The following is a 14,339-nucleotide window of genomic DNA, read 5'->3' on the forward strand; positions in this document are numbered from 1 at the left end:
CTGTTGCACTTTTATCCACAACTTTCTTTCCGCCGTCATCATAGGTCACTCTAAATGCAAAGCGGTCCCATACAGCAGACCTATAAAGTGCTGCAGGTCTTCCAACTTTCAACTGTTCTTTCCCACTCGCCATTCCGACACAATTCTCCACAACAACTGATTTTTTTTTCTGCTACACCCGGCTACGCTGCTTCGCTTCTTCTTCTTCTTGTTTACTACTGGTGGTTGGCTTTAGTCGCAGTACCGCCACCTTCTGCTCTGGAGTGTAAACGCTTTGCCTATGAGAAAAAGGAGCAGCGCATGAACCGAACGAAACACACGCGAATCGAACCGAGACAGCCGAACCGAACGGTTCGGACGGTTTTCATAAATCGTCCCATCCCTACTATCCATGTTAAAAACAAGGACTTAAAACAAAAAAGTGAGGGGTGGGTAAAATGTTGAAATGTTTCAGCCAACTTATAATTTGCATAATGTGTTGTGCATCTGTATGCTAAAAGAAATATCAACAGAAACTAAAATTTAAGGTTACAGATGCTAATCGATATTTACTCATTAACTATATAATGAAAATTATCTATATTCGCTTTCAATTTTTCTTCGCACATAACATTTGAACTGCTTTCCATGAACTTTGCCACAATGAAACAAGCATCTGCACATTAAACAGACAGGCTTGACCCACTTATTCCCATAGCATTATGGAGGAATCTGTTGGCAGCAAGATCCTAACACTCAACAGGCCATTCAGCCAGAAAATTCTTAATAAATAATAAATCAAACCTTCTTTTCAAACATAAAAAACTTTAGAATGGAATTTTCTCAAAACACAAAAAGTGCTCTCAGGTATTTGTTTTCCCTGTAACAATTTGTTAGAACAGTCTTTAATAAGTATGTTGGGCGCTATTCTAAAAGATACATTTATTAAGAGGCATAAACCTCCGGAAGTTACAGAAGTGTAAAGATAAAGATGAAGATAAAAAGAAATATTGGAATTATAGCAACATTTCTGAAATATTTACATTCAATCTTGCCTTTGAGCGAGCTTTCAGATCATCACGATATAAATATCAATAAATATTCATGCCAGTTACAAACACACACAATTGAACAAGTAAATGTAGATTCAATTCCTAAATAGATTTACATTAAAAAAAAAATGCACCAAATTAATTTGAAAATATATTTTCATTATGAAGAATACATTTTTATTGCAATTTTAAGAAAAAAAATGTATTTGGAAAATTAAACTTAAAAACAAATCACATTTCTGAGTCACATTTTTACCCCAAGAAAAGTAATCCATGGATAAGGGTTACTTTATTAAACAGTCATACTTTATTTAACAGAGAACCTAGCACTGATGATCTTGTCTTCACTAAAAACAAAGTAATGGAGGTATGTATATTTCTTGAATATATTTTTAATATATATATATATATATATATATATACACATACATACACACACACACACATGCACATACACATTTTAATACACATAGGGAATTAAAATAGTGTATTGTTTTTAATTTCAATTTTTTTAGAATGAGTATGACCTGGAAGACTGAGAATCTTCAGCAGCATAATATCTAATCAAGTTTCTTTCTGAAGAACTACTAATGTTTTTCTTTATTTGATCTCAAAATGAAATATTACTACAAAGCTGGTTGATATGGGCTTAAAATCTTATCACTATATATTGTGGTACTATTGTGATTATAATTAAATTGACACTCATTACTTATTTGTGGTCTTTACTTAGGTAACTGTATTGCTGTAACTGCATGCCACAGCACTAAGAGCAACACAAACTTATCTGTTTAAATTTAAAAATGGATTTTTCAGAACACCAGTTACATAAAGACATGTTTTTTTTATCACTTTACATCCTGTAGAAACCAAATTAATCTACATGTAATTGGAGATTACAAGTACAGGCCTAAAAAAAATGTTTCATTTGCAATTAAAGATAGACTTTAAAATATCTACATAAAACATAAATGAAAAAGCAAAGTCCTAAAACTGCACATTGGAGGACACATTTTTACTCTAAATACTAATTTTTCAAGGATAAACCAGTTTCTGTAAGTACGAAAGAGGATTTGGGCCACTGGGGAAAAAAAAAAGTTAACTGATTTTCAAATTTGATTTCAGCATGACAAAAAAAGTCAGAATTCCAACTTTAATTTCAGAATTCTGACAGCTAAAAAACATGTTAGCATCAAGCCGTAGCCATGCCTGTTTAAGAGATTAGCTCTTTTGTTTTAATCACCTTCTGCTCTTCCATTAATGAAATAGCATCACTGAGGACCCCTCAGACATGTAAAAAGTTGCCTAATGGCATCATTTTCCACAAATGTGTTACTAGCCCTCCCAAAAAACTCACATCTTTGTCAGTGAAGCTGAGTACTCCCACATCTCTTCCTTCATGATGCCCATCTACATTAAGATCCAAAATTCTGACATTAAAGTCAGAATTCTGAGATTAAAATCAGAACTCTGAGATTACAGTCAGAATTCTGACTTTTTTTCCACATATTAAACCGAAATAAAATTTAAAAATCTGTCAACTTTTTTTTTTATTTTTCAGTGTTCCTAATCCTCTTCCCAATTTTAAAACTTCAAACTTCAAAACTACTCCTGTGGTATCTCTAGTCGCTAATAACCTCTGGTAATTTTTGCTGTAATCTCATTACTTAAGGCAAACTGTTCACTCTAAGATCATAAGGATGTCTATTTAACAATTAAAACATGTCATTTTTTGAAAACCATTACCAACAATTCTAAAAAAAACTCAACGCATTAAGCCTAAGTCCATATTATTGACGTGAAAAACAATGCAAACTAAAATAAAAACTGGGTTATAAAACAATTGGCCTGCACAATGACCAACATCACCCATGAATCGTTGTTCGGGGGTGAAACGCTTAACAGATCGGTTACATGAACCTTAGCTCAAAACAAATATTTTCCTATTTATCCAAGTGCGTTTAAAGCACACAAAAAAGCGCTTTAATTCCACTTAAAGTGGGAAGCTCCAAAATGTATATATTTGAGATTTTTCTGGAAGTAGCTAGCTTGTTATCTGGCTAGCATTAAGCTTTCGATTATCCCAATGGTAAACACTTTAAAATAATACGTTTCATGTGATCCAATATGTTAGCTTGCTCATTCTAGCTTAAAAACAAATTACAGCTTATAAACAGATATAAAGAGACGTATAAATATGCATGTACCGCTTAATGTTTTGTGGCGAGAGCGAGCGGCTAGCTAAGAGCAACGCAGTCATTTACACTTACAAGGTTTTTGGCTGTTCGTCGTCCATTCTGTCTCACTTAGTGGCCGAAAACAAGTCGCGACCTTGTGAGCAAATCCACGACGATCACAGTCAGCTATTGGTGACACAGTCACGGTAATTTAATAGAAGATGCAGAAGGTTTTGACACCGTTGTTAGCTTCAGAGTGAACAATGGGCTGCCGACAAAGATGGCGGAGCTACCGGGGGCCGATTCGAAACGCGCATGCGCAACAGTTCAGCCAGAGGCGACTTGGAAGGAAATTACAAAATAAACATTAAATATATTTTATATAATGCGAGTTATACATGTATATTTACATACTGCCTCATTATTTGTAATATTCTTATGTATGAAATTTTTATCTTTATTATTTTTAACTCACACACACATATATATACAACATATAGTATGCAGTACTTTTAGATGTTATATATATATATATATATATATATATATAACAAATCTAAAAGTACTGCATACTATATGTTGTATAAAAATTTGTGCAAGTTCTTTAATTTGAGTTACCTTTTCAAAATTGTATAACCACGTGTTTGCTATTAGTAGTCGTTTTTATGTAAAGTCTCAAAGTATATTAAATAAGTCTAAAGCATATTTTACTTACTGTCAGTTTTATATTAAAAGAAAACAAAAATTAAATATTTTAACACCTTATGTCTTTCAAATACGTCACAATTCTTTTAATATTTAACATTAAGATGTTTCTCTTACAGGATAAAGGGCAATTTTCAGTCTTTTTGTTTATTCTGTTATAACTGTTTTTTTTTTCTTCCATCTTATCACCCAAACTAATTTCTCATACATATAAAATACTAAATGTCATAAAAGCTTTTTTTCTTATTCTTCTGCAGTTTAATATTTCTCCTACATTAAAAAAATATTAGAAATGGATGTATCTTACACGTGGATATTTATGCTTGATTTGCAAACTGTGCTTTTATTTAACTGAAGAAACTGAATCAATAAACCACACAATACAAAGTATTTGCCCATCTCATATTTTTCATTCTGCTGATTTGTTTAGATTAATTTCAACAAACAGGTATAAAAAATTGAGTCGTTTTAAAGGTCAAACAGGTTTTATTTACAAGTGATCTATTTACATGTCGTTAGTAAATTGAACACTAAAAAGATGAACATTTATACAGCTTTGGTACTTGTACTTAAATGCTGTTCTTTCTTTAAGACTTTGTTTTGTGAAAAACATTGAATAATCCTAGCCCTTATATAGGAGAGGCTACCACTATACACAACATTATCCCTTTGTTTACCGTATTTTTGGGTAAACAACTCCTGGATAAAGCAAAAAAAACTAACAAATCTCATTTGTTGTAAAACACTTCAAGTAAAACTTCAGTCTCTGATTTAAAACTCAGTATATAAATTAAAATTCTCAACATAAAACAAGCATAAAAAGCTAAACAAACAATGAAAAAAAAAAAGTCCAGTTATTTGCACATTTGTATCAAGATGATTCAGTCCAAAAGTTGTTGAAAAAAAGTGTGCAAAGATATTCTAAGATCCTTCTCTAGGTCTCATCTTGGACAGATGCTGTGGTCAGTCATGAGTTTCTCCATTCTTTTAATCTTGCGTTTGTTTTTTGGCATGGGTTTGTCGTACATGCCGTTCCTAAGGAGATGCTCTTTGCTGTGATGAATCTGAGCGCCATGCTGTAGCTGGAAGGAGCACAGGGCTTTCAGAGGCCTCAGCAGTATCTGTCAGGATGAAACATAGATGAAAAAATGAAAAAAACCTTAATAGGATCATGACAACCTATACATGTAAACAATAAAACATTTTTTTTAAAATTAGGAAATAGCAAAAAAGACAAAAAACAAAACACACGAAGCACAGAAAGCTTAAGTCCACCACGGAATAAAAGACGCTGCTCAGGCTGAAAAGGATGGTGACAATAAAAAAAAAATAAAAAAATAAAATAAAATAAAACACTTCACCCACTTCAAAATATTAAAAAGTTTGACGGAAGTATACAGCTATGTACATGGAAAACCCAAAATGCCTTTTGAGGAAATGTTTTGTGGTCAAATGAGTGTTTCTATTTAAATTTGATGCAAAGTTTGAGAATGTTTAAAAAACAAAATGCTACTTGACATGTTTCCCTCCACTGAAGGACTCTAAAATGACCCAGAGCCATAGAGATAAGGGAGTTCTGACAACTCCATTGACGACAACTGGTAACATTTCAAAAAGAAGCAGCAACCCAAGCAGCTTAAATAGATCGAAGGAAGTTAGCTGCTCATGCTAGCATTGCCATAGCCGTTAGTAAACCATGCTGAACTACACGAAAATAGATCAGAACTTAAATATGCCATCATACTCTCCATTTCTACCTGGCATTAAGTAATAATAATAAAAGAATATGTTTGAGATGGATAAACGGACATTTTATTTGTCACATGCTCAGTTATACACAGTGCAATGCAATAAAACAAATATAGTATTTATAAGACTGCATCCACCTATACTTAACACCTAGTATGTTGGTAGAAAATGATATTTAGGTTGATGAAATATACATTTGATTGAAACACGTCTACAGACTTAGGTATGCTTTTTCTTTTTTTCCTGCAAATAGTGATCTAAAAATAATAATAACTTTCCTAAAAATCAGTGTAAATGCCCTTAACTAGAGCAGGTAAATAAGGTGAAGCGTCCTTTAAATGAGTATTGTTGCCCTTAAAATAAGACGATAATTTATTATTGTTTTTCTTTCTTATTTGGTGATTTGTCTAACAAAGTAGTAAATTAAGGGAAAATACACTTATCTAAAAAAAAAAAATAATAATAATAAAACCTAGAGTAACATTTTTTTCAAGAGTCTAACTGATCCAAAAATGTGCTGCTATTTTTAATTTTATTTTATTTAGGTCCAAATATTTGCGTCCTATGGTAGAAACTAACAGGATAATTTCCCCCAAACACCACCAGGATCTTAAGATTTTCATAATGTGTGGGTATTTTATCACACAGCCTGGTTCTGGTTCTGCGTGTATCGAAAAACACTATGTGCTCCTGATCCAAGTACCACTGCCTCTTGAATATCACAGAGAAATTCTTATTCGTTCAGGTTGCTGCTTTACTCTAAACTTAGACAATGGTTGATAGAAAAACCAAAAACCCAACATGATTGTCAAACGTTTTAAATATTACTAGGATTTGTTTTTTGAGAAAAAAAAAAAAATCACCTCTTGGATCTCATCTTTCTGCTCCAGGATGGACAAAGCCACAGCAGCACACTCCAGCGTGGACAAACAGATGTTGGAAGGCTGTGTCCGGATCACATACTGGCTAGACAGCGTCCTGTTCAGCTGGACCTGATGAATCAAAGCAGAAGGGATCAATAGCTCCTCTAGATTTACCGTTGGGATGTGAATAAGATAAATGCTACTTGATTAAATTCAATTATCTCTATAAAGTGGTTTCTAAATGTATATTAATGCCAGGAAAGCAAATGTATGATTGATGTTAGGAGCGCTGACCTGTCTGTACAGAGAGAGGCTTATTGGAAAGAGAATATGCTGTGGTTTTTAAAAGAAACAATGCTTTGTTGAGCTAAACGGTAAACTAAATACATCTAGAAAACAGCTGATGGTTTGAAAAGCATGGTGATCAACTAAAATCCCACCTTCATCCAAACAGTTAACGACAAACAAAAAAAACAGCAAGCCCTGCTGACAATATGCTTTGCTAATCCGTGTATGGTTCGTTCTTTGGTTTTTTCGTTTCCAAACAATAACGAAAAAATAAAACAAGCATGTTTTTTTTTTTTTTTTCATTTTTAAAACGAAATTAGAAAAACGGCATTTGCAAAAATGAAAAAAAGTGTACGTTTTGGGAATTTTTTTAACTGCAATGGTTAAACCAAAGACAAACTTTTATTTTGTTGTTAATTCAACGGACCTTGTGGCAGAACCAGAAATGAAGACCTGAACTACCAACACATAACTTTTTTAGTTATCAGCAGGTGGCGGTAATGTACGCCTTCAATTTCTTGCCAACCACCATTACTATCCAAAAGAGGAAGAACTTTTTCAGTTAGCACTACCAAAATGGAAACTTTTGTGCTATTTAGAGGGAATCAACGCATTTCATTGAGAGCTAATGATCTGTCTGCGTCCGACACATTGTTGTGTTCCATACAAAACCTTCTGACACTCATTACCGAGTAATGTGGAGCTCCATGGCGGCTCAAAGCATCACTGATTTCAGAGTGTGTTTTTCCTCTCACAAAAAGTTTGATAATCAATGCAGAAAACAGTTCAAGTGCAGCCATTACCTTTTGTTTAGAAATGGCTTGTTTTAAAAATCATTTACATCCACTGTAAATGATTTTTCTTTGGCGACTTACTTCATTTCCGGTACCGCTACATATTAAAACAACAACCGTATTTTATTTTCATTTAGATGGCAAAACAAAACTCAAACGCTGTTCATTTTCTATTAATTCGATTTTTCATTTTTTCGATTTAGGTTTTAAAAACGGAAAAACAGAAAAACCACATGCTTGTTTTGTTTTTTCGTTTTTGTTTTGAAATGAAAAAAAAACAAAGAATGAACCATACACGGATTTTTGCTGCTGCAGGAAAAATATTATTTTATTTCTAAATAAAAATAAGGTAGTGAAGTCAGAGGAAGCACAGAAACACTGTATTCTCCAAAAAAGGCACAATAGCTGTCACTCAGGCCAACGCAACCTGACAACCTGACAACAGTAGGAAAATAAGGAAGGCATGCTAGCTACGAACACAAGGTGCTACAATAATGTCCAATTTAAATTCTCTAATTATGGTTTGATTGTTTTAAAGAAATAGTGAAATCCAGCTTGACTGCAAAGCTGGTAAATGGTTGGGTACAATCTCTCTCACAAGTGTGACATCACCTCTATCTCTAACATGAATCATTCAGTTTTAATCGTAGAAAGGTTCTGCATTGTCTCATTAAATGAATTAATTTGACAGTAACTCTAATAAGGTAAATAAGGGCAGCGTCCTCTGATACATAAAATTGAATCCATCGGTCATTCAGCTTGAAAAAAACCCCACTATGTGTGATTGTGATCAAGAAATAGTGTTGCATAGATAAAAGCTAAAAATAAATAAGAGATTTTTCATGATGATATGATCACTATAAATGTATAGTATTGGTGAACCTAATAAAAGTAAATTAAAACAGTTTCACACACCTGTTTTGGAAGGTGAAACATGCTGTTTTTCAGGAACATATTTTTGGCCTGGCTCCATGTCCCGTCTATGATGATCACGTTATGTTTCACGGTGGCGACCTCTTGGCATTGCACTAATTCCTCCAGATTCTGGGATTTAGGTCCAGGGTATAGGATGAGTGTTCGTTCATCCCGACACACAGCAGTTAGCTCTGGATGCCTGAGGGTGGAAAAAACATGAGCAAACGTAGCGATTTTTGGGCTAATTTTTACGGACGCCTACTTACTTTTCTTCATTAAACCTCCTTCCTACTATAACGTTGCATTTTCCTTGTGGCAAACATGCAGCTAGAAGAGGCACAGTCCGAAGCACTCTGCTTTCCTGCAAGCAGAAGACAATAAAATTAAAGCCAATAAGTTTGATATCATCTGGTACATCCAGTTTCATAAAAAAATTTTTTTTAAATATATCTTACAGTAGCTTTGATAAGCTCTTAAACCACTATCAGAATCAGGTTTAAAGAAAAATGTTGCCTCATTGTCACAGTTTTTCCTCATTTCAACCCCAAACTTAAATGGCGCAAAATTATGAAGTAAAAGAAAAATTATACATTCAAATTATTTTGCAGATAGAAATCGAAAATATTTGTTGTGCGTAGGTATTAGGCCCCCCTGAGTGCACTTTAACCAGCGTCACACCTTGACGATTTAGCCAGCGTAAGCCTGACGTACAAAAAATCTGGCAAAAACGCTAGCTTACGTTGGATAAGTTAGGGGTACGTTTTGTATAAATTATGAGCATGTTGAAACATGTCGACATATGGCAACTACGTCCAGATTTCTTGATGATAAGTTACAGGTCATTTATCTGATCGTAGACATAGGTTGACATAAGTGTAAGTTTATCCAAAAGCCCCCTCAGGACATTGGCTTGTGACATTTAATGGGCATTACACTGCCGTGCGTTATGCACAAGTTAGGCTGTCGTTGGACATAAGTTCTGGATCCATTATGAATACTCTATGTATATTCACAAAATTGAAAAAGTACATTGAAAGTTCAGCGTTTTAGAAAATTCTGGGACATCAGGCATACACTGGCTAAATTGTCAAAGTGTGACAGGGGCATTTGCTCAAAGTTGTATTTCGAGGTATAGTATGTTTACACTAGTTTTTGAATGTCTTAATTGGAACGATGCTCCAATTTAATTTAAAAAACAGGATACAAGAGTTATTTAAAGATAGGGGAGGGCGGCTTAGTGGTTAGGGCATAGAGCTTGGAATCCTGAGGTTCTAAGTACGAGTCCCACTCCCGCAGACTGCCACTCTGGGTCTCTGAACAAGACCCTTAAGACTGAACCCGTGAAGTTGAACCAGCTAGAAGATCAAGTTGCGCGAGAACCCTGGGACAATTCTTTGATTATTCTGCTGCACTTTGTAAATGGAAATGTTTATTTCACTGCTAAGCTGCTGCTCATTCACTGTCGGAAAGCTGCATGCATCGAAAATTCTATAAAGTTTGTTTAAGTCTAAAGGGCTGGTTATCCTTCCGCAGCAGTGTGTCACAGTGAGCTTGTTGCAGATATTTTTGATTTATGCCCAATTTTGAAACGCAAGAGGGACAATCGCGAACTAGCTGTGGGTCTAGATACGGCAGAGGTGGTGAAGAAGTAGGGGCAAGTTTGTCCGAAAATGGAGGGACATGAGGACGAAAAAGAGCGGGGATCCAGGTGGAAAAAGGGCCCCAGCGTTCTCGCGCACCTCGCTCTTCCAGCTGGTTCATCTTCACGAGTCGTTTTCCACAATGGCGGTCATACAAACAAAACAACCTGGTAAGGTACCAAACAGGAAATATGCACAGTGTAGAGCTGATGTAGATTTGACCAATCAGAGGCCTCCTGTCTGTGTTCACCTACAATTTTGGATAGATGCAGCAGAGTGTCTGCGGAAGAGGCAGAGGTACATTTGCAATCACTGCGACACACGCAGACGACCTGGTTTCTGAGTATGAATTGGCCTCAAGTCTGATGATGACGACGCTTAAATGTAAACATAAACACTCTAGTTGTATGAGTAAAGATGATACCCCGTTGAGAAGTTAATGACCGGGCTTTTGGCATCTTTAACAGGATCCATCCATACATCCCTTCATTTTCCCTTCCTGCTGAATAATAGATCCCCCTCAGCATAAAGCTGCCATCACTGGGTTTCACACTGGTGATGGTGTTTAGTAGTGGTAGTTAATCTCTACAGCGTTAGCATCTTAGAATGATGCAGTACTTTGAATTAGTCATCATTGAACTAAACTCAATTCATTTAAGTTTGAGGTTCATCATATAACGTGACATAAAAAAGGTCAAAATGTTAACTGTGCAATGAACCGATGAAATGGAGAGCTAAATACCTACGTTTACATTAGGGCTGAAAACAACTGATCGTGATTAATCGATTATTGAAATAATTGTCAACTAATTTAGTAAACGATTAATCGTTAACTGGAGTATAGAGACTGTAAAACATGCCTTAAGCTGACAGAGTGACCCATTTAGAGCAGTAATTATAAAACAACTATATATATATTTGGATTAAAGACAAAAAAAAAGTTGTAATCTGTCAATATGATGTATCCAGAACCCCTCAATGGAAAAGTTTTAGTTTCACCTGGTTTAAATTCGTAAAACTATCACATGGCTATCACATTATTAATGAATTCATCAAAAAATAAATCGACAGATTAATTTGCAAAATAAAGGATAGTTGCAGCCCTGGTTTACAAATATTTTTATGCAAAGCATTTGGCAACGCTTGCATTCTCACAGAATCAAAAGATGAACACATCAGAATGCAATTACTTATATTTAGAATGTGAACAAAATTACTAAAGTCATTGAAAGCATCCATGTTAGATTAACCCACTCACCTCTGCAGGGTGCTGCACTACGTACAGACATGTGGACACCTCCAGTGGTTGTTGAGGAAGAAAGGGACAGAGACACACCTTCTGAGGGCGACTATATGGGAGGAAAGTTGAAGACGTGAAGCTGAGATATCCCAGTTATTCCCCCGTCTACAGCCCCCATCTCTCTGTTTTCAGCTGGTCTTCAGCTTTCTGAAACGATATGAATCTGTTCCCTCATTAAAACATGCCAGACGCACGAGCGAGAATAAGAGGCACACTTTATTTTCTTTCTTTTTTTAGGTTAGCTTCTCGTTCGGAGTGCTGTAACACATCGGCTAGCTAGCTTAGCTTAGCATTCATTTAGCTCACCGGCAGCGTAAACAGGTCGGTCTTCTTTCCTCAACTTCAACCGGGAGGGCAGCCAGGTCTCCAAAAGCGTCCACCAATTCATCATCCGTGCAAGAACTGTCACAAACCGTTAGTCCGTTTTCCTCCAGCGTGACAGTAGAGCACAAACATGGACCATTGTCCATTGCGGCGTTAGCCACGAGCTAACCTCAATGTTGCGTTCACGTACTTCGGAAAATAAAGTCTCTGCATAATATGTGATATTTTTCAAGTAATTGTTATTGATTAAAATAAATAAATAAATAAACGAGGGTTTAAACACATATTTAATGTGGTTAGATGAAGGATCAAGTAGCTGAATGCAAAGGTTTAAGATGTTTTCCTCATAACTAAAACAAATCTCCCCACTTACAGGAACGCACCATACGCGATTGAATGGAGAAGAGGGCCGATATCCGCTGTAGAAATAGATCAACTAGAATTTTTAAAAATTATTCTTAAAAATGATAAATTACAAACATCACCAGCAAGTTACTCAATGCAGAATAACAATTACATTTCACAATAATTTATTGCATTTATTCGGAGTGCAATAAATATCATGCATATAGATTTAAAAACATAAAATGTCCAAAAACAAACAAATAAACAAAAAAACAGAATAGAAACTAGAAGCATAGCCAGCAGATTTTGCCCCAAATTGTGAAGTTGCACATGATTTGGTTCATTACCAAATTTAAATAATTTGTTCCTTTGGATGCGGGTAATTTTTTCCCCCTATGAAATCCAGTTTTTTTAATTGATATGATTCAGCTAACAAATCAAAAACGTTCCCTTTTCTTGTGTTTTTGTCTTCAATAAAATATACCCGTGTAAATTCTCAGTCATCCAGGTCATGGAAACCACGGACAGGCAGAAATTGGAAGACATTGCCAAAATTTATTGTAATTTTGTATACACAGAGTGTATATGAAAGGTTTTTTATAGAAGGTAGAGGAGCCCCAATGATCCTCTCTGCTGTTCTCACCACTCTTCTCACCTTCTTCCAATCTGAGGCGCTGCAGCCTCCACACCACACAGTGAGACAGCTGGTCAGGTGGGGGCAGGTGGGTTCTCCTTATCCTCCGCAGGAAGTACAAGCACTTCTGTGCCCTTTTGACCAGTGAAGTGAAGGCAACCGGACTTTTGCTCAGACTTTTCGACAACTTTCCAGGAGTCTTTGTCAATTCTGCATGCTTACAGCAGAGCAATCTCTATTTGGAGCACTGATGTGTTTAAGCAGCTTGGAGGTCCATCCTCCTGTATACATTTAAAGTCAGATGCAAATTAAAAAGGAACGCCATGTTCTTTTGGATTGTTCGAGCCTTTTGTTGTGCATAGGCTATGTGATCTGTCTTTTTTAGGGCTTCATCAGGCTTTCAAGTCTGTCGGGTTTTTTAAGGTGGAGTGGTGTTTTTTCAACCAAGGGAGCCAAAATTGTTCCAAGATTTTTTTTTGCAATAAAGTGCCAAACATCGAGTTATTACTGTTGACAGACTCCTGCATTAGAAAAGCCAAACAAAAACTACATAAATTCATGGCACAGCATAGGAGAGCATGTAGCACTTTGCAAGATTCAGCTGTACACTTGAACCTTCACACATTTAAAAGAGCAAAGTGTCCAGATTTTGGACACAGAGAACATATAGTTTGAAAGAGGGGTCAAGGAAGCCATCTTTGTAAATAGAGAAATGCCATCAATGAACAGAGAAGGGATTCTGCTTTCAGCTTCCAAGCACTTACAATTCAGTCATAGGCCCAATCCCAAACAGACCAATAAACACTAACCTTGAGCACTAACCCTCCGTTTGAGCTTCCCGCGGAGGGTCCGCCACATTAAGTGCCATCCCAAACCACATAGGGGGTAGGGGCGAGTGGACCGTCCAGGCCTTATATAGAGAGCATAAGTGCTGGCTCGATGGAATTTGGTAGGAGGTGTAACGCCGACCTAATGTCATAGGTAACGCGTTCCTCCAAATTGAAGTTCCACTGGTTTGCTGCATTTTCATCACGCTGAGAGAAAAACCCAAGTAAGGTAGCCTATATGAAAAAAAAAACATTCTAAAAGGAAGATCCTATTTTAAATAGCTTTGACCATATGTATTTGTTTTAAGAAAGGGGCAAATGTTGGATTTTATGTCACAATGGGGTGCCACAGCAATAGGTGCTTTCCTTTTCCGTTGGAGGGAAGAAGTTGTCCAGTTCTCAATTATTTTTAGTCATATAACGCGAAATATATTGATTTTTAACCACAATTTTCCATCGTAGCTGTCCGAGTTGACCAATCTGCTTTGACCAGTAATGGCCGATGGGAATGGAGGACCACAAAGGATACTCGGGATCCCACCCTGCTGCAACATTTGCTGCAGGTGAGGCAAATATGTCATTGTCATGATTGGTTTTAAATCAAACCCACATGCAGAACACAACGGAGGCTGGGTAAAAGTTTAACAGAGTTTATTTAAGATAATGACACACAAAAACATGAACTGGATCTGGAACAGGTCCGGGTTGGGTTCACTGAAGTCTGCAGAGATGATAGTTTGATTAGCT

General features: G+C 36.0%; 2 protein-coding genes across 6 annotated transcripts in view; both read right to left on the reverse strand.

Moving 5' to 3' along the window:
- Positions 1 to 3,510, reverse strand: part of LOC107093786 — a 13,033-nt gene extending 9,523 nt beyond the window's left edge. For all 5 annotated transcript variants that reach the window (XM_015389058.1, XM_015389057.1, XM_015389061.1 and 2 more), the window contains exon 1: positions 3,302 to 3,510. In XM_015389058.1, the coding sequence (XP_015244544.1) occupies positions 3,302 to 3,327 (26 nt within the window). In that variant the 5' untranslated portion in view covers positions 3,328 to 3,510. The remainder of the gene's footprint in view (positions 1 to 3,301) is intronic.
- Positions 3,511 to 4,363: 853 nt separating this feature from the next.
- dtwd2 (DTW domain containing 2) lies at positions 4,364 to 12,036 on the reverse strand. The gene is made up of 6 exons (XM_015389040.1): positions 11,769 to 12,036; positions 11,421 to 11,511; positions 8,789 to 8,883; positions 8,523 to 8,721; positions 6,526 to 6,654; positions 4,364 to 5,034 (listed from the first exon to the last, which is right to left on the reverse strand). The coding sequence occupies exons 1-6, from the start codon at positions 11,930 to 11,932 to the stop codon at positions 4,855 to 4,857; spliced, it is 858 nt and encodes a 285-aa protein (XP_015244526.1). The 5' UTR covers positions 11,933 to 12,036; the 3' UTR covers positions 4,364 to 4,854.
- Positions 12,037 to 14,339: the final 2,303 nt, after the last annotated feature.

Source organism: Cyprinodon variegatus, unplaced genomic scaffold, assembly GCF_000732505.1.
Source record: "Cyprinodon variegatus isolate N-32 unplaced genomic scaffold, C_variegatus-1.0 Scaffold446, whole genome shotgun sequence".
Classification (NCBI taxonomy): domain Eukaryota; kingdom Metazoa; phylum Chordata; class Actinopteri; order Cyprinodontiformes; family Cyprinodontidae; genus Cyprinodon; species Cyprinodon variegatus.

Coding starts and splice junctions, on each gene's coding strand:
- dtwd2 (XM_015389040.1), bottom strand. CDS start 11,932: ATGGACAATGGTCCATGTTTGTGCTCTACTGTCACGCTGGAGGAAAAC. Junction 11,512..11,768: donor CCGACCTGTTTACGCTGCCG/GTGAGCTAAATG, acceptor CCTCCCATATAG/TCGCCCTCAGAAGGTGTGTC. Junction 8,884..11,420: donor TAGTGCAGCACCCTGCAGAG/GTGAGTGGGTTA, acceptor TTCTGCTTGCAG/GAAAGCAGAGTGCTTCGGAC.